Source organism: Condylura cristata, unplaced genomic scaffold (assembly GCF_000260355.1).
Source record: "Condylura cristata isolate star-nosed mole 26May11 unplaced genomic scaffold, ConCri1.0 scaffold00008, whole genome shotgun sequence".
Classification (NCBI taxonomy): domain Eukaryota; kingdom Metazoa; phylum Chordata; class Mammalia; order Eulipotyphla; family Talpidae; genus Condylura; species Condylura cristata.
Genome location: NW_004567109.1, coordinates 13,465,682 through 13,485,863, shown reverse-complemented (window position 1 = coordinate 13,485,863; position 20,182 = coordinate 13,465,682). Strand labels below are relative to the sequence as shown.

General features: G+C 42.0%; 1 protein-coding gene across 1 annotated transcript; it reads left to right on the top strand.

Moving 5' to 3' along the window:
- The first annotated feature begins 1,813 nt into the window (after positions 1-1,813).
- Positions 1,814-19,296, top strand: DNAJC8 (DnaJ (Hsp40) homolog, subfamily C, member 8). The gene is made up of 9 exons (XM_004678684.2): positions 1,814-1,924; positions 4,765-4,866; positions 9,644-9,700; positions 12,050-12,116; positions 12,628-12,722; positions 14,255-14,326; positions 16,157-16,248; positions 16,987-17,062; positions 18,487-19,296. The coding sequence occupies exons 1-9, from the start codon at positions 1,847-1,849 to the stop codon at positions 18,607-18,609; spliced, it is 762 nt and encodes a 253-aa protein (XP_004678741.1). The 5' UTR covers positions 1,814-1,846; the 3' UTR covers positions 18,610-19,296.
- Positions 19,297-20,182: the final 886 nt, after the last annotated feature.

Here is a 20,182-nt window from a genome sequence, read left to right as displayed (position 1 = left end):
GGACTTTGGGCAATGTGGTGCAATGAAATGGATGAAAGCTGAGAGTCTGGGGAAGGTTTTGCCTTAACCACCTTTCTACCATCTAGCAAATGTAAATAATAGCCTTTGCCTTCATGACGTTTATCGTCGTTGCCTACATCATTTGCTAACGCTATATCTACTTTCCTCCTCTGTTAGATGAGAGGATTGGGCCAGATTACCTTTCTTTGCTTCCTCTTTGCTTCCTATGAAATTATAGAATTGTTTTTTTTTTAGAACTGTTTTTATTGACCATCTTTTGATTGTAAAAATATTAACCCTGACTTGTATGACTTAAGTGGGAGAAAATGCCTGTAGCGCACATTCAAAGTCATGTGGGAAATCTTGGAAGAACACAGGAAGGAGAGTGATAGTGTTAGGGTCCGAAATCACCCGGTTGTCCCCCGCGACGAAGAACAGGACCAGAGATGCACAAGCAAGCAGAGTTTATTAAGCCAGCCAGCTGGGGTCAAGCCTTCCTGCAGGCATCAGGCCACACAGGGAGAGCAAGACCCAGACCATAGGAATGCCAGAGAATATATAGGCCCTTATAGGCCATTAGATACGTCTAGCCACTGCAAATTCAAAGAGTAACAAGCTTCACAGCACTCAAGGACGGTTTTCTAAGAACAGATGTCTCAGTCATGAGTCAGGAGCTGATATCACGGTCTAGTTTCAGCCAGTTCCAGGAGCTGGCACCAGGAATGCTATCTGCCTGCCCTCCTTTCTGGGCCCAGGGTGATTCTGAGACCCAGACAGAGGGGCTTAGGGGCCTAACAATAGATATAAGACGCATCGTCATTTATAATCCTAGTGATAATTTGGTGTGTTTCATAAACTGTTGCACTTTCAGAAACTGTTTCTTGTTTTTAGATAATGCTGTTTCTTCGTTATTTCCTAGGGTGGGCATTCAGTAGAGGGTCTTGCCTTGTTTGTCTTGCCCCATCCCCCCTATTGAAAATAGCATTAGGGTGGCTATAATTTTTTTAAAATGGAAATCTAAGTGTGAGTTAGGCTGTGCAGAAATTATAGGCCTCTATAGCCCTATGGCTGGTGGGGATGTAAAATGGGTCAGCTGTTGTGGAGAAAGCTTGGCAGTTGCTCAAAAAGTTAAATATAACATTACCAAATGACTCAGCAACTTCACTTTTAGGCAAGTTACTTCAGCACTACTGTCACTTGTAGTGACACTTGAGAATTAAACATCCCATCCCCCCCATTGGAAATTGTACTCAAACAAATACATGTACATGTATGTTCATCGCAGTACAACTTCACAATATCTAAAAAATGGAAACAGTCTAAATGGCCACCAGCTGGTGAATGCATAAACAAATGGTGATATATACATACAGTGAAAGATTATTCAACAATAAAAAGTAATGAAGTGATGACACATACTGTATCTTGGATGAATCTTGAAAACATAATAAATGGAAGAAATATACACAAAAATCACATATTGGGTGGTTCCATTTATATGAAATATGCATAGTAGGTAAATCCATAGACACAGATAACAGATTAGTTGTCAGTAGTTAAGTAACTTTAATAGATGCCAACCATCCTTTTGAAGTGTTGATACTGTTTTGGGAATGAAGTAGTGGTTGCACAGCATCATGAATACAATGAATTCTTCACGTTATAGTGGTCAATTGTATGTTACGTGTAATTCATCCCAATTAAAACTTTACATAGATTAGCCCGGCCTGGGATGCGCGCCCTTTAAGAGCCGCAGAGAAGGGGGCGGGGTTAGAGAGGCGGACCAGTAAGAATCACGTGGGGCAGCGCCTGCGCAGAATAGTCACGTGGTGGTTGAGCCGGGGAAATGGCGGCTCCAGGAGAGAGCGGGGCTTCGGGCGGTGGAGGCAGCACGGAGGAAGCATTTATGACCTTCTATAGTGAGGTGAACACTGAATGAGGGATAGTGGCAGAGGAGAGATCCCTCCAGGGCTTACTCTTCCCGGGGATGAAGGCAGTCGTCCTCCTGGCCTGGACCGTTGGGCGGCCCCTCTGGTCTGGCCTTCGGGGCGATGGGGGTTGGGGGTTCGTGTGCGCGTCGCTGCCTGATGGTTGCTGGGGTTCCCTTGGGCAATAAAAAAGGGACCTGGTCCGACTTCTGTCGGGAGACGAAGAGCGTGACCAAAGAAGTGCCTGGGCGCGCACGAAGTTCCCCAAGTCCGCGGAGTCGGGGGTTGACAGGGTCTGGCAGATGCTGGCTTAGCGGGCACTGCTTAACCGTCTCGATCCCCATTTCTCGTCTAAACGGAAACGTTTTCTACTCTTAGTCCTCTGTGATGAGTTATATTAGTGATTATTCCTGCCATTTGGGAACACCAGTTACTATGCATCCTGCCAAGTAGGCATTATCTTCTTTTTACAGATGTCTGAGGTTTGGGGAGCTGAAGTTATTTGTTTGGGATCTTACAGCATCTAACAGCATGGTATTATGTTAGGAGGAGAGTCACAGCCTTGGTCTGAGCCTCGTTTACTCTCACATCTTGAGCTCCTAGTACATAGTGATTACTAAGGAAATAATGAGTAAATGAAGGAGTAGATGAAAGAAAGGCATATCCTTTGGAGTGAGTGAGCCACAGATTGGATTTATGCAAGGTAGTTGTCATGACAGATTGCATTATTTCAAGGCAGCAGTTTTGCAGATCCTTAGTTTACAGGTCTGTAAAAGGAGAGCTGACATTTAAAACAAGAGTTTTTAAGAGAATTGAAGGAGACTATAAAAAGAGGTCCTTTTTGTTTTTTTAAAGATGTATTTATTTATGCATACAAGAACTGGACAGGCCAGAAGTTTGGGAGTGAGAGGATTCACCAGACAAGAGTGGGAAGCAGAACAAGCAGATCTACTGAAATACACTGCTGAGGGCAGTAGTGGGCCAGACAGGAGAGGGCTGGTGTGCCCTGTGGGTCAGCTACCTGACAGGCATTGAACTTGTGCTGCAGTGTTGTCAATAGCTTCATTGTTCTGAGACTTAATCCCTGTACGAGCAGAGAGCTCCCTAAAAAGTGGTCTTAAAATCTAAAGCACAAGTATCTTTCTCAGAGTTAAAAAAAAAAAAGGTTGAAGATGGACCTCATTAAAGTTGACATTGATTTGAGGAATAGAGTTGGTGCCCTCCAGATTGTGAGCTCCATTCAGCACTATGTGGCATTCACCTTTTATCTCTGATATTTTAAACACTGTGTATTACATTAAAAAGGATCATTAGGGCCCTCCCTGGTGGCACAGGGTTAAAGTGTAGCACTATGAAGCTATCCACAGCCACTGCAGCACAAGTTAGGTCCCCAGCCAAGGAGCTCACCCATATGGCCCAGCGGACCTTGCTGTCTTGCCCACTACTCCCCTCAGCAGTGTATTTCAGTCAGTCTGCCTGTTCTGCACCCCACTCTGTCTCTGGTGAATCCTCTCACCCCTGCATCTCTAGCCTATACCCCAGTTGTTGCAGGCATAAATAAATAAATCTTTTTAAAAAGCTAAAAAAATATATATTAGCACATGCTTTTAGTATGCCTTTTTGAAACTTCCAGTCATTTGAAAGTCAATCCTGAATTGACTTCATTCTTACCTGGAGTTTCCAACTTGATACCAAAGTTTTTTGGCTTCTAATGACTGCTCAACAATTACAGTGGAACTTATTTCACTTACCTTTTACTAAAATAAAGAATGTGACCTTGGTATTTTTTAACTGAATGAGAGAAAGTCTCTAAAGGACGGCCTTTCAGTCATATTCAGCCATTTTTTATTGAGTACCTGACATGTACTGATGTACTGCTTAGGGGTTGGAGATATATATATATTGAACAACAGACACAAAAACACTGCCTTTCTAGAACTTGCATTCTGTGGTGGATAAACATGTAGGAGATAGGTCAAAGTGGCTGTTATATGGAAATATAAGCCTGGGAAAGTAGATAGTATGGAAAGGAATGGAAGCTATTTTAAAAAGGATGAAGGAGGAGTATGCTTAGAAGGAATGACTTTATGTTACTGAAAATTTTTTCAGTCTCTTTAGCCATAGGAATAGAAATGGTGTATACACATTTACTCATTTCAGCTATCATTCTGTCTTTCACATCGACACCAAGGATGTTTTCCTGGGACTACTTGGTGCTAGGTTTCTTCTTCCTCCTCTTTCTCTTCCCTCTTCTTTGTTGTCTTTTCTTATTCTCTCTTTATTCTCTTTAGCATTGTCTTCAGGTCAGAAATTTTTGAACTGTTAGAGTAGGTAGAGAGTTATTTGTGTCTTCCCATACACATTTTAAATACTGCTTTTTGTGTGAATTTTAGTATAACTTTTTCCTTAAAATAAAAATATGTAAATTAAGCATAAAAATAGCAAGTATATCTGCATCATAGTGGAAGCTCTTTGAAGATGATGACTGTAACTGATCTGCAAGTTCTCTTCATGCCTGCTCTGGAGTCAGACTTTTTGGGTTCAAATTCTATTTATAAGTTTCGTAATTGGGAATAACTCAGTCTATAAATCTCTAAGTGTCTACCATATGGGATTGTTGAGTGTAATAAGCTTTTGTAAAGTTTTTACAGTCTTAAAATGAATGAATGGTAATTATAATTATTATTCACAGTATTTAACAAAATATCTGGTACATGTAGACATACAGATAAATATTTCCAGAATGTGTGATTAAATAACATAGACAACATTGAACAGTATAGACAGCTTAGAGTTTATTACTGTGCTAATGAAATTTTTGTCTCTTTAATTTTAGGTAAAACAAATAGAGAAGAGAGATTCAGTTCTAACATCCAAAAATCAGATTGAAAGATTGACCCGTCCTGGTTCTTCCTACTTCAATTTGAACCCCTTTGAGGTGAGCTGGTTGCCATGGCCTCTGTGAAGGGGAGCTTTGCATAGTTGCATGCTTGCTTACAGCATAATACACACCTGTTTTGTGTCATAGTTCGAACTGAACATGGATAGTGTGTGAAAAGAACTTGAATGGCAGCATGTGAGGAAAATGAGGTGGTCGTTTTGCTCTTTGCTCTAGCAATCATTCTCCATTTTGTAGCAACCCCAGTATATACAGATTTATCTTCAGATGTAAAGGGATAGTTAACCTCGACCAATTTAAGGTCTTTGATTTAACTTACTGGTTAAAACTTCTCTGTTGCACTGCAATTAAAAAAAAAAAAAAGGTAGAGCCTCCCTGGTGGTGCAGGGGTTAAGTCTCAGCCACTATGGCATGAGTTTGATCCCTGGCCAGGGAGCTGACCCACATGACACAGCAGATTTCTCCTGTCTCGCCTGCTGTTCCCCTCAGCAGTATATTTCAGTAGATCTGCCTGTTCTGCTCCCCACTCTGTCTCTGGTGAAGCATCTCACCCTCTGCATCTCTAGCCTTTACCCTAGTTCTTATGTGCATAAATAGATAAAACTTAAAAAAAAAAAAAAGTTGTGGCTCTTCCTGGTGGCGCAACAGGTAAGGACACAGCACTGCAAGCTTGCTGCAACTGCTTCAGTGTGAGTTCAATCCCCAGCCCTGGAGGTGACCCACAAGGCATGGCAGACCTCTCCTGTTGCGTCTGCTGCTCCCCTCAGCAGTGTACTTTGTCCATCAGCCTGTTCTGCTTTCTACTCTGCCTCTGGTGCCTCTCACCGTCCCTGCACCTCTGGCTTGTACCCCAGTTCTGTATGCATAAATAAATAAGTCTTAAAAAAAAAAAGTAGCTTTTGACTGAATTAGGTGATTAAGGAAATCAGTGACTTCTGTTTTTCATGTAGCAACTGTTGAGATACCTAAATGAATCAGGTTTTTTTGCAGAGTTAAACAGACTGGTTCTTTTTCTGCTAAGAAGTAATAGCTGTCCTCTCAGATAAATTAAAATGTGAATAGGCTTCCTATACACCCTCTTACTAGGCAACAATAGAAAAGGGAGAAATTAGATTGGGGATTTGAAGGGCCTTATTGTAGGAATCCTTGTTCAGGGAACCTCTTCTCCACCCTTCCTACAGCTCCCTGTTTGGACAGATTTCTAACTTTCAGCCCATATCTCTTAAGCTTCTGATAATTATTCTCTGATTAAGGGTGCTGAAGCTTTCCATAAGCTTAAAGGAGCCATTATGCCTGCTCACTCCTGCCCTTTTTATGTACATTCTTTTCATTTAATTTTCAGGCTCAAGTAGGCAGCTTTGTTTTCCATTTATCTTACTCAGTACCTTGTAGTTATTTATTTCACAGCATCTGGAACTTGTACTTTGTTAACAGGTTAGTGAGTTCACGTCTGACCTAAGACTGGATTTCTATTTCAAGAGATCCTAAAGGAGACTACTATAGTTTGTATGAGTTCAGGAACTTATATAAATGCCATGTTTTCTGTGATTAGTTAAGTTTGAGATCTAAGTTGGGGCTTTTCATTGTAGTATCCCCAGAGCCTGGGCATAAAAGGAGTTCAGAAAAACTTTCCAAGAATCTGAATAGACCTTTGTGCTTCCTGAGAGCTGTATTGGTTTTAGTCACTTTTATAAGAATTACTTGTTACTGGTCCCTTCCCTGCTGGATCTTAAATTCCAGGAGAGCGCTAGTAACACAATATCTAGCAATTCTCCAGAACTTTGCATTGAATGTTTAAAATTTGGCTTAAAAAGTTTTAGGCTTATTGTTCCCACTGTTTTCCTGGCCTCACTATTTCACTGTTTCCAACTCTTAAATATCAGAAACAGGAGTTGGATTAGCTTTGGAGGCAGTCAGTGAATATTTATTGCTTGTATGTGTATACTCTGACTTTGCGCCAAGTCATTGGGAAGTTGCAACACTATCACAGATGCTTCACATCTGTGTACTTTACTCATTTTTTTTAATGCATAAAAGAATTGAGGTGTTGGCTAGAGGTGTGGGGGTAAGAGGATTCACCTGAGACAGATTGGGGGATAGAACAGGCAGATTTACTTAAATATACTGCTAAAGGGAGTAGCAGATGAGACCTGAGATGACTGCTGTGCCATGTGGGTCAGCTCCCTGGCCAGGGATTGAACTCATGCCACAGTGGTTGGTGATAGCCTGACAGCACTGAGACTTGTGCCACCAGGAAGGCCCCACATTTGGCATGATGATACTAACTTCATGGAAGGTTTTTCTGATGAACTTGGGAACATTTCCATCCTTTCTCATTTTGGATATCTTTTAGGGTTTGTTAGGCTTTGTTTTGGTCTAATACAGTCCTTTTCCTCAAAACCAAGGAAGGTAAGATTTTTCTTTAAATATTTGTGTTTTTGCAGTTACAGCCTGCTGTCTCTCTTATATGCTGCCTTCTTCCTCTTGAGTGATGTTCCTCCTCCCCAACTCTTTTCTCCCGTGGTTTGACAGGGTACGCTGATTTGAAAATTTTTTGTTAAGTTTTTTTCCTTCTCCCCATATGTATGCCTAGAATTTGAGAATGGGTATGCTTTTGTCATAACCTTTAAAAGTCTTTAATGCAGCGGTGATTCAGCTTCATCACCTATCAGTAACTCCATTGTAGGTGGACAGTTGGCATGTTTTGAGAGCTGGGTATAAATCTTCTTAAGATTTACTTATTTATGCATACAGAATTGGGGTACAGGCCAGAGGTGCAGAGGTGGTGAGAAGATTCACGAGAGACAGAGTGGGGAGCAGAACAGGCAGATTCACAAAGTACACTGCTGAGGGGGGAAGGGGACAGGTCAGAAGAGATCTGCCTAGCCATGTGGGTCACCTCCAGGGCCAGGGGTCAAACTTGCACTGAAGCAGCTGTAGCTTGCTTGCATTGCTGTGCTTTAACCCATTGTGCCACCAGGAAGGGCCTGGTATAAATCTTGATGTTATTTGGTCCAGGTTTTTCTAAGACCCTGTAAGCATCTGATTATCATGACAGATTACTTTTCAATTTTTGTTTCAAGCTATTTTTCGCTTCAAGATTTTTTTTTGGTTCTCTTTGCTCCTTTTAATAATGGACCCTCAATTCTACTAATTTTGCACTTCTAACCCCCTTATCCTTTTTTTAAATCAGGGTTTCTCAAATCTTAATATGATTCAAATCCCCTGGAGATTTTTAACTGATTCTGATTTATTTGCACTGAAGTGGAGCCTGCTTTCTGAATTTTTGACAGTCTTCTCACCTTCTGCTGTTTTAGCACATTCTTCTGACCTAGAATGCTAAGTAAATAAATATGTAACAGGTGCTATAGCGAATCCATGAACTGTACAATCACCCTATCCTTTTATTTATTTTAATACAACATGCTTTTTTTTTTTTCTTCTTTTAAAGCATTTATTCATTTATACATACAGAACTGAGGTACAGGCCAGAGGTGCAGGGGCAGTAAGAAGATTTACCAGAGACAGCGGGGAGTAGAACAGGCAGATGCACTGAAATACACTCCTGAGGGGAGCAGCAGACGGGCCAGAAGAGGTCTGCCACACCATGTGGGTCACCCCCTGGCCAGGGATTGAACTCATGCTGAAGTGGCTTTAGCTTCCTAGTGTTGTGCTTTAACACATTGCGCCACAAGGGAGGGCCCAATGACCCTATCCTTTTAATTGTACATTTTTCTTTTTCTTAAAAAGCACTTAAAAAAAGGTCTTACCTGCTTACTTATGGATGCATTTCTAGTATGTAGCAGTTGTGCAGCTGGTAGTAGCTACTATATAGATGTTTGAAGGAATGTGTGTATTTCAGTGATAGGGTCAGAATACTCAATATCAACACTAAACTACCAGAGTGCAAAGGAATGTTCATTTTTAAAACGATGCTTAAAAATACAAATGTTGGATCTCTCTGGTGGGGCAAGGGGTTAAAACACAGCACTATGAAGCTATCTGCAGCCACTGCAGCACAACTTCAGTTCCCCACCAGGGAGGTGACCCACATGGCGCGGCAGAGCTCTCCTGACCTGCCCGTCACTCCCCTCCACAGTAAATTTAAGTCCATCTGCCTGTTCTGCGCCCCACTCTGGCTCTGGTGAATCCTCTCACCTCCTGCACCTCTGGCCTGTACCCCAATTCTGTCTGCATAAATAAATAAATCTTAAAAAAAAAAAATACAAATGTTCCTTGCCATTGGGTCATACATATCCCAGTTCTGCTGATTTGGAATCAGACTTCCCCAGAGCAGGTGCTGAGCATTGCTTTCAGGTTTCCACAGTGTGATTCTGATGTTCACTCGGGGTTGAGAACCACTGGGTCATGTAAATTGCTGCTGATGGATGGTGCAAGTGGGCATATCTGGACGATAAATACCAGGTGGCCAGGCTAGATTTTTCCCTGTTGAGTTGCTGTGCTTTCTTACATCTGCAAAGGTTAAGTATGAGTGTGTGTTAGGGAGGACACTTCAAGAATGAAGGAGAAATGCGACATTTTCTCAAGACTGAAAACATGTTTCTGGTTATTACTTTTCTGATGGAGTTAAAGTAGCCACTGTACTGATCGAGAACTCTACAACAGTATAGCTATTATTTTGATATTGATTTGCTCATTTATGTTTCTTGAGCATTTTTAGAACTATTCCAGGTGCTGGTCTAGTATGCTTAGTATTATTTTGATGCTTACTGTAATGTGTGTGTAATTATTGGGCACCTCTTAAATTTATACATTCTTTTAATTTCTTTTACAGTTTTGATTTTGATTCTTCCAGGTTCTTCAGATAGATCCTGAAGTGACAGATGAAGAAATAAAAAAGAGGTTTCGGCAGGTACAGTACTATCTCTCTGTAAATAGATGGAGTGTGAACCTTTTAAAAATATATTATGTACATGATTATGTTAGGATTTGCTAATATTACTTTGGGGCCAAAATGAAATTTTTTTAACTTAGGGCTTTGTAACTCAGAAAAACTTAAAAAAGATTTTTGTATTGTCATCTTAATCTTGATAGCCAGCTTGTGAATAAAATGAACTTTCTATTCATATAGAATATTCTCCCCTTATTAGGAGAAGTACAGGTTGATTAGGACTTACATGAAGTCATACTTGCTAAATCCTCTGGTTTCTAGGAGATACTATGTTAACTGATTCATATAATTTTTTTATTTCTAAGATCCCGTTCCTTTAATTTGAGTTTTGCAAACTTAAATGAATACCTAAAAGATATCTGGTTTAATATAAAGAGTGCTTTCTGAAGAGTTCTCTAGGAAAGGAGACACAATGTCTGATTCTTACCCATGCAAATGTTTACTAAAGGCTATAAAGTTGTAGAGTGGCCTTTTAAAACACCTTCCATTTTTGGCAGTTGACTTACCCCAGCTCTTTCTTCAGTGAGTTGAATAATCTACTCTCCCTTAACAGCTTTGCCATTTTAAATTTTCTTAGATTTCATGTCCTTTTTTTTGTTTTTAACTTTCTCCATCTTCTTTATCTCACCTATGCACTTATATTTAATAGGGTCTTATCAGTGCTGAGCTCACAGTTCCTGCATGATGCTTTAGTACCCAGTGTCATGCCTGCTTCAGCAGTCATTGCCCCCATATTGCTGGCTCGTAATCATCCTCTGATCTGCTAATAAGCCGAGATTTTTTTTCTTTATCTATTCAGTTATCTCCTATTACATAACTTAATGGATTATTTCCCAGGTTCTATTTTGCACTTTTTTAAAATAAAAATTTATTTATTTATGCATACAGAACTGGGGTACAGGCCAGAGGTGCAGGGGTGGTGAGAGGATTCACCAGAGACAGAGCGGGGAGCAGAACAGGCAGACTGATGAAGTACACTGCTGAGGGGAGCAGCGGGCGGGTCAGGAGAGGTCTGCCACCCCTATGGGTCACCTCCAGGGCTGGGGATCAAACTCGCACTGAAGCGGCTGTGGCTAGCTTGCAGTCCTGCGTCCTAACCTGCTGCGCCACCAGGGAGGGGGCCCTATTTTGCACTTTTATATTAAGCTTTTTTCTTAAGTTTCAAATGTCCTAATTCTATGCTTTAGTCTTTCTAATTAAATAAACAAACATTCAAATCTATAGTCAAAACAATTTTTTTTAAAGATTTATTTATGCATATAAAACTGGGATGTAGGACAAAGGTGCAGGGATATGAGTATGTGAGAGAAGAGTCACCAGAGACAGAGTGGGGAGCAGAACAGGCAGATCGACTGAAATACTGTGCTGAGGGAGGCATTGGGCAAGACAGGAGAGGCCTGCTGCTCCATGTGGATCACCTCCATGGCCAGGGCTGGAACTTGTGCTGCAGTTCCTGCCAATAGCTTCATAGTGCTGAGACATAACCCCTTGCCACCCCTGGAAAGGCCCCCCAAACAACTTTTTAAGTAGCTATCAAATAACTCTTCAGAGTTCTTAAATTTTGTCAATATGGTCTAGTAGTTAAAAGATTGGGTGCTGGAGCTTTATGACTTGTGTCTCAGTCTTGACTGTACCTTTTGGGAGCTGTGTGAACTTAGACACTTTCTGTACTTGTTAACTTCATTTGTAGAATGCACATAATGATGGTGCTCACCCCAGAAGGTTACTGTAATTATTTCAAGGAGATAATACACGTAAGTCACTTGGAATAGGTCCTGGCTATAGTTGTGTTTTAGACAGTATGCTGAGTTCTTAACATTATCTCATTTCAGTTTTACAACAATTAGCTTGTAAGTACCTCGTATTGTCCATCTAAATGCAGAAGAGGAAACTGACTAAGAGAAAGGTTAAATGAATTGCTTAAGAGCTCACAGCTAGTAGGTGATTGAAACCAGAATTAGAACCTAAGATTCTGGCCCTCCTAGGATGCAGCACTGCAAGCTCGCCGCAGCCGCTTCAGTGACAGTTCAATTCCCAGCCCCAGAGGTGATCCATATGGCACAGCAGATCTCTCCTGTCTCTCCTGCTGCTCCCCTCAGCAGTGTACTTTGTCAGTCTGCCTGTTCAGCTCCCCCACTCTGCCTCTGGTGAATCTTCTCACCACTCCTGCACCTCTGGCCAGTACCCTCTGTTCTGCATGCATACATAAATAAATCTTTAAAAAAAAAACTTAATTTTATAATGAGGCCAAATACAGGTGAAAAGTTACTGATCTTCTTATTGACAAGTCTAACTTTTCTCTTCCTGTAGTTATCCATATTGGTGCATCCTGACAAAAATCAAGATGATGCTGACAGAGCACAAAAGGCTTTTGAAGGTATTTGTAAATTTACCTGCTCTGCATAATACATTGTCAGTGCTAGGGGCTGACTTCCTTGTTCTGGATCAAGAACGATTGTTATAGTTTTATTTTCTGGTCATGAAACTGGTTTTCAGTAGAGCAGTTGTCATTCTAAAGCACAATGTCACTGTATAGTAAGTAGACCATAATTTTGCTTTGTTACAACTTTAATTGCTAACAAAGACTGTTAATGCATAGGATCTTTTTTAAAAAACATAAAAATAATTGGACATATGTTATCATTGAATTAAATCTAGATATGGTGTATTTAGTTAGCCTCAAGTGTATATTTACTTTTTTCCCAAGACTCAGGAGGAAAGTCACTGTTACAGTTGTATCTTTTTAAATTAGTTTGAAAACAGTAAATAATAGTTTAACCAAGTAGGGAGTGCTTTTAGATAGCACAAGTCCATTTACACTGCCTGAGTATAGTTCAGACTTTCAGAGGGTGTTTGCAGAAACAGTTAATTTCAATGTTTTGCATTAGCTGTGGACAAAGCTTACAAGTTGCTACTGGATCAGGAACAAAAGAAGAGGGCCCTGGATGTAATTCAGGCAGGAAAAGAATACGTGGAACACACTGTAAGTATTTATAGTGCTGCTGTGTTTACAGGAAGTATTAGCACCTTATAGGAGGGTAAATGGTAATGAAGCAATGCCCACTGGCATAACTCGTGACTTCTTGTGTGCTCACCACTGGCTGTGGTGGACATGAATCGAAAAGTTTATGCTTAGGCCTACGGAAGAACGTAGTTCACTGTAGAGCTCAGGCTGGGAGTAGCTAGGATGCAGCTCCTACTTTGTTCCCCACTGGCTCCATGTTGTGGAGAGGACTTCTCATGTCATTTCATCACATGTTGTCCAGTACCCCATTTTTGAGAATGGAAAAGTGGAACAGCCTTTGTGATGCTTGAGCCTTGATTCCTATTCTTATCTCTATGACGGGGTTGGGACATGGGCTTTAGAAAAACAGGCAAGGGGATATGAGTAAAAATTTTTTAAATAGGTGGTACGTACTTACATTAACAGTGCTGGGGAGGACTTGACTGAAATAAATTCAGTGTTAGCTTGGGGTCTTTTGTGTGGGGGGCACTATCTAAATCTCCTGGGTAGTGGGAAATGTTAAGATACCTTGCGTTAGATGAGAAAGGTCTTTGCTTTACTATTTTACTTGCTGGGACAAGATTCTTGAGACCATTTGTAGGAGATGTTTCAGCTGGGAGTGAATATGGTTGGGACCTTTTTCTATGAAGAGCTTTGGGAATTTGAAACAACTGTACAACTAGTAACAATACTAGTGAGTATATCAGTAATGAGGAAATGGGTGAAAAGAGGAGACAGATAGTCATAAATGTGCCCTATTGATCATTGTGTTGGAAGTGACTCCTGGAGACCAAAATCTGGTTAGAGATCAGAAACGTTTGTGATCTCTAATGATTTTCCTTAAATCATTGTGGTATTAGTTTGTGAAGGAGCTGTCCACAGGCTTTTTGACCACAAGGTGGCAGTAGGGCATTCTGAGGGTAGAAGCCCTGGATTTTTGTTGGAGCTATGGGACTGATCTTGTTATCTAATAGAAAAATATAATTCTGGTGTGAATGGTATACCTAATTTTTTGAATCTCTATGGTTGCCAGAGTGATAAAAACATCAGTATGATGGCTTAAGGCACTTTTGCCCGTCTCACAGTGAACATTATCAGGATTATAGTTGTAGAAATGCCAGAAAGCAATTACACTTAATGCCACAAATTCTGTAGTTGCTTCTCAAATTTGTCAAGTACATTTCCTTTGCTATAAACACATAGCTGTGAGAGATAAGTGGGTAATCCTTTCAACATACCAGAGGCTTTTTGGATGTGGTAAGTTGGGGACAACTTCCCTCTTGTCCCCATTCACCCTTGGATTTTAGGTGAGGTTCGAGAAAGGGCTGCTGGTTCCTAGCCTTCCTTGATATTGTTGCTGTTTTGGAGGTGGGGGGAGAGGCTCATTTAAAATTCTTTTTTAACATCAACCTTGTGTTTTATCTATAGACAAGGGCACATATCATGTGTGCAGATCAGTGGATATTCTCAAAGTATTGCCTCATTTTTTTGATGGGAAAAATTCTTCCTAGGTGAAAGAGCGAAAAAAGCAATTAAAGAAGGAAGGAAAACCTACAAATGTGGAGGAGGATGATCCTGAGCTGGTGAGTTAAATATGGTCAAAACTGTTTGCTCTCGCATGGTTCATTAAACTGATTGGCGGGTTAGAGAAAGGGAAGTCTGAAGAATGATGCAAGGTGTTGTTTGAACATTTTAACCAAAAATATTTAAATGTACATTCACACACACCCTCCCCACTTTTTTATTCACCCTTTTTGATGTAGTGCTATGGCCTTTTCTTTGTGCATTTGCAGTTGACTGTGTTTTGTAAAAGGTGAACGCAAGCATTACCCATAGATTCGACTTGTGATTTCTATTGAGGTACATTGGAAACTTGGGAGTCTTCTCCAGATGTCTTACTGATACTTTACTGGAATAGCAGCTACTTTTAGGGACTCATGTCTTATGAATATTTCATAAGCATTCAGCTTAGTTTAAAAGAAATAATAAGCATTTGTTTTTATAACAACATCTATCAAGTCTGTAATGCTTAAATTATATAAGTACAGAAACAGCTGCATCTGGCATAGACAGCTTGGGGAGCAACCACAGGTGACTCTTGGTGAAAGCTATTTAGTAGCCACAAGCACTTATCGTATTCAGGTAATAATTGACAGAAAAAGTGAGCCTTTATAATCAGGAGAGGTAAAAGACAACTAAAAAAATGGTGATAGAAAAAAATCAGAATCCCTAGTAATGGTCCATCAGGAGAGTGGAGTTTCCAGAAATAATTGACATACTCATTAGAGCTTCTCTCACTCTTGCTGTTTGCCTTTATTGGGGGCTGGGTCTTGTCAGCATTGAGCAGTGCCTGGAAATTACAGTATGGAAGAGGTGACAGACTTTGCAGTGTCTCTGATTTTAGGATATTGGCTCTATGAAATCTGTATGGTAGATTATTTTTTGTATATTTAAATTTTTTTTGAGCAGGGGACATTTTAAAGAGAGAGTTCTGTTTTCTATCCAATGTTGTGTTCTTTTTCTGATCAGTGTATCAGTTAGAATATAAATTCAAGCGGACACTGCGACAAAGTCATGAGGTCTTGAACAAGAAAGTATAATTTGTTTTCTGTGCGGTAGTCTTTGGGCAGATAGCCGCTGGCCTGGCAGCTGTGGACCACGTTTCATCCAAGCACTTTCCTGTGGCCTTGCCAAAAGGGGGTTTTCCCTGGCCTCAGAGGCCAGGATGTGTCAGCCTCTCTCCCGGGCGCCATGTAACAGCATCGAGGAAGAGGGCAGCAGGGGCTAAGCCTGATCCTTCTGAGATTCCCAGGCAGTTTCTACATCATATTTCCAGATATCCCACTGACTGAAACTTAAGTTACGTGACCGCACCTCATGGCAAGGAAGGCTGGGAAACAACACTTTTAAGTTTGGTGACTGTGTGCCTCAACAGGGACTAATGGGACGGAGAACAGATGCTGGAAAACCAAGAGGGGTCAAGTCGTAGCTCTGCCAGAGCCAGGAGACCCCTGAGGCTGGGCTAGTTCAGAGCAGCTTCCTATTTTAGTTCCTAGTTCAGTGCCTTGCACAGTTATGACATAATATTTATGGAAAGCATGAGTTATTTTTTGAAGTTTTTTTTAGAGGAAAGGGTCCTCTAAAACCTCAAGTTGTGGAGTAAAGGCGCAGAAGTCCTTGCTTTCCCAGGAATGAGGTTACTGTGTGTTATGTGCATAGTGAAAGTGGAAAGATGGCAAAGGCAGGTTTTTATCTCATGAGGGAGAGTCAACTCACCGAAGTTTGTGCTGAAGAAATTTTTTTTCCCTGCTGGGTCCTAATCTGCATTTATCTTAATTTCCATCTAAATGTACTTAATTCGAGTTGCTGATAAATAACCTGCTTTTATTTTCTTTTCTTGATTTTTTTTATAGTTCAAACAAGCAGTATATAAACAGACCATGAAATTGTTTGCTGAGCTGGAAATTAAAAGGAAAGAGAGAGAAGCCAAAGAAATGCATGAAAGGTATATATGAGTGTATTCATTATGTAAACTGTATCTAAATACCTATGTAAAACCATTTAGAATTCCATTGGGGAGTCATCTAACAAAGGCATCACACAGAATGTTAACTACAACAGCCAAATCTTTGAATCACCAGGGCAAGAGAGTCTGACTCCAGAAAATATTGAATAGACCTGTACTTAAGGAGTTTGTAGTCAAGAATGTGTGTCTTCCTGATTTTCTGGAATGAAAAGGGTTAGTATTGTACAATGTAGTCACTTTCAGAATGTTTACTTTTCTTTTGTTTATCAGAAAGTTTGAGCTTAATTGAGTTTATTGTTGATGGGTGTTTAGCAGTGACATTTTTTTACTGTTTGAAGTTATATGAAAGGTTCTTGTTTGTGATAGGCTTTTGTCCAGAGATCTTGAGTAAGAACCCCTGGTATTACAAAGGTCATTCTGCTGAAGTAAAGTGGCTTGGATTCTCAAGGAGGCTTGCCACACACTGAGCCCAGTACCTCTGATTAGTGTTGACTGAGCTTGGACGACCTTAACCTACCCACAGCCCTCCTCTCCTCGGTCTCATCTGCATGTTTTAGAGTCAGGCATTCACAATAGAGCCTTTCTAGGCAGCCGTCTTTGTAGAACTCCAGAGGACTGATTTAGTTAGTGTATATGCTTGCTTCTATGGGGCGATGCCTTAATTTGTATGGTTAATAAAGTCTCCATATAAATACTATGATCTGGTTTTCCTTCTAGGAAGCGACAAAGGGAAGAAGAGATTGAAGCTCAAGAGAAAGCTAAGCGAGAAAGGGAGTGGCAGAAAAACTTTGAGGTAAATTTCAAAGTAGCCGTGGCTTTTATTCCAGAGTAAGAAAACTTCGCATTTAGAAACTGGGTCCTGTTGCATTCTCAGGAGTGACAGAAGCAGACAGGGAAATGGGGTATGTGGGGAAGAGTGGAAACTTTAGAGACTAAGGCCTGATTCAGCCACCTGTCAGCTCTGAGCACTGGCAAGGCCAGTGAGGATCCTGATTGTTTTTTTTTTGTTTTTTTTTTTTTTAAAGATTTGCTTATTTATGCATATAAGAACTGGGATGCAGATCAGAGGTATGTTGGGGGCTGAGTGAGAGGATTCACCAGAGACAGAGTGGGCAACTGAACAGGCAGATTGACTGAAATACACTGCTGAGGGGAGCAGCAAGCAAGACAGGAGAGGTCTGCTGTGCCATGTGGGTCAGTTCCCTGGCCGGGGATCGAACTCATGTTGCAGTGGCTGGAGGTAGCTTGACAGTGCTGTTTTTAAATCCTGTATCACCAGGGAGGCCCCTGAATGGTTTTTTAAAGATTATGGTAAGTACAACTGCCAGGTGCATTCAATAACAGTGCCTCCATGGTGCCACAGCTTGTTAAAACTGCGAAGTTGGCTGCAGCTGCTTCGGCACAAGTTCCATTCCTGGCAGGGAGCTGACCCACAAGGCACAGCAGACCTCTCCTGTCTTGCCTGCTGCTCCCCTCAGCAGTGTGTTTCAGTAGATCCACCTGTTCTGCTCCCCACTCTGTCTCTGGTGAGTCCTCTCACCGCCCTGGCACCTCTAACCTGTACACCAGTTCTGTATGCATAAGTAAATAAAAAAATAATAAAAGAGCAGGGCTTGCACATTTAATTTAGGAGGTAGATTAAGTCTCAGGGTAGGGGTTGGTAACCAGAGTTGATTATCTTTGGCCTTTTGCACATGGGAAAAGAGAAGTGAGGACTTGATAGAGACCATAGTGGCATTCTCAGCACAACTAAGTAGGCCGTGTGCTGACTTTGAGCATCCATCTAAGTAAGTTCTGAGGGCAGAAAGGAAGGAGTGGCCATACTGCTTGCTATTCATCTAGTTTTGAGAAAAGGATTTAACTTCTCTGAGTCTTGGCAGCATCCTTCCTGAAGTGCCCACGACCCAACATTCTGCAGCCAGCTTTTTATGAGGTTAACAATAATGTGCTAAATGTCTAGCTCAGAGAGCATCCAGCAAATGGTGGCTTAATTGTTGCGGTGAATATTCCTCATTCCAACTGGAGCTTCTAGGGCTGGTATGACACTTGCCTGGTGTCATGAAGTGGAAGAAAAGCTCTGTTCTACTCTGCTTTGTTCTCCTCCAGAGGGCGGGACAGGATGGGGCGGGGCGGGGCGCCTGGAGAGTGCGGAGCAGGTTCGTGTCCTTTCTCTCCTTGACTAGCTTTCTCACCTCACATCTCCTTCTTTCACGCTAGGAAAGTCGAGATGGTCGTGTAGACAGCTGGAGAAACTTCCAAGCCAATACAAAGGGGAAGAAAGAGAAGAAAAATCGGACCTTCCTGAGACCACCGAAAGTAAAAATGGAGCAGCGTGAGTGACCACAGCCACTGGACTTCTCCCCGATTGTCTTCCCTCCTGCTTTGAAGGACTCATTCTTTCCTCCCATTTCCTCCCCAACATAGACTAGTATTTGCTTTTTAGTTACTTTTGTTTTCGAATACAATTTAATATCGATCAGAGAAATTCTTTTGTACATTGAAATGAGGGCTTGGTTTAAAAAGAAACCTCCCCTCTCCCCGCCCCAGACCGACCAGGATTGGAAGGTGACACCGTGGGTGCACCGTCTCTTCCCCACAGCCTGTAACTCAGTGTTTTGTACTTCACGGAATTGTGACAGTTAGACACTTTGCGTATAGTTTGTGGAAACCATCCTATGAAACACGCTGCTTACCGTGGTGTAGCCGCGACTTCAGAGACAAGCTGGGCTGCCTTCGGGCATCCCTTTGCTTCAGTCGCTTGCTCCTGGGTGTGGCTTCCTTCGAAACTCCGGATCAGTCATGGAAGGCAGTGGGCTCACGCGGCAGGCCCTTGCCCTGGTCGCCCGTGGTGTTTGGCATGTGCTCTCCTGTCTGACTGGCCAGTCCACACGGCATGAGGCCCCAGCCACCCAACCCTGTCCACTTTCCAAAGAGCTAGCTGTCCTTCATCAAATAGTATTGTGTCCTCCCTAGCCTGTCTGCATTTGTTAGTGGTAATACTCTGTATGTGTAATAAAATTTTTATACTCTAACCTCTGATGTACTCTTCCTTAGGTGATATTGCACGGGGTGGGCCCCTGACCCACTCGGCCAACCCCGAACTGCCTTGGAGTTGGACAGACCTGCGTCCCTACTGCCTATTTGTTGAAAGATAACACCTCAGTTGGAAAGCTGTGAGAAGCTGAGTGACTTGAAGTTAGACTTTTCACAGTGATTTAGCTAATCAAGAGGTGCAGTAGTCATGGTGTCCCACTGTGCCCAGGGCAGTGCAGCTCTGGTTCGCTTCCCTCTGGGCAAGGACAGAAGCTGCGTCTCACTGTTCTCCCGGGTGCCGTTGAGCTGTATACACTACAAGTGCGTCAGAGCAGCGTGGTGGGTGGAGGGTGGCTGCGGCTCTATCTAAAACCAAACCAAAAACCAGAGAACGAGTCACTGCAGCGACCCACGTTCTGAAGAAAGGCAGCCTGGCCCGGGCAGGGAGTGGCAGCTGTCTCCTCCACACCCCAAAGGCGTCGCCCCTCAGTCCAGCATGTGCACATACACCCCCCTTCTGCAGAGGGCAAGAGGAGTGCCATTTGGACTGTTTGTAAGGGCCAGGGCCAGTGTCTGCCCTCCAGGCAGTCGTGCCAGCGGTCAACAATGCAGTGCTTGTTCGTTCACTAAATGTGCTGGTTAAGGAATGAAATGGTGAACACGCAGGGCTCCTGCCGCTGCTCTTGTGGTATGCGCAACTGCAAAGATCAGCACCTGCTCCGTGCCCCTGCCGCTCAGAGATGGGGCCCTTGATCCTGTCCTTAATAGTCAGGGAATGTTTCCTGGAGGAAGTAACTTTTTGGGAACTCAGAAGTAATGCTTCAGTTAGTCATATTTTTGAATGCAAGGAAAAACTAGCATAAATGAATGGGGAATATCC

Excerpts from the sequence above, each read along its gene's own strand:
- DNAJC8 (XM_004678684.2), top strand. The coding sequence starts at position 1,847 with ATGGCGGCTCCAGGAGAGAGCGGGGCTTCGGGCGGTGGAGGCAGCACG. Across the intron at positions 12,117-12,627 it reads AGCACAAAAGGCTTTTGAAG|CTGTGGACAAAGCTTACAAG; the intron begins GTATTTGTAAAT and ends GTTTTGCATTAG. Across the intron at positions 12,723-14,254 it reads AAGAATACGTGGAACACACT|GTGAAAGAGCGAAAAAAGCA; the intron begins GTAAGTATTTAT and ends AATTCTTCCTAG.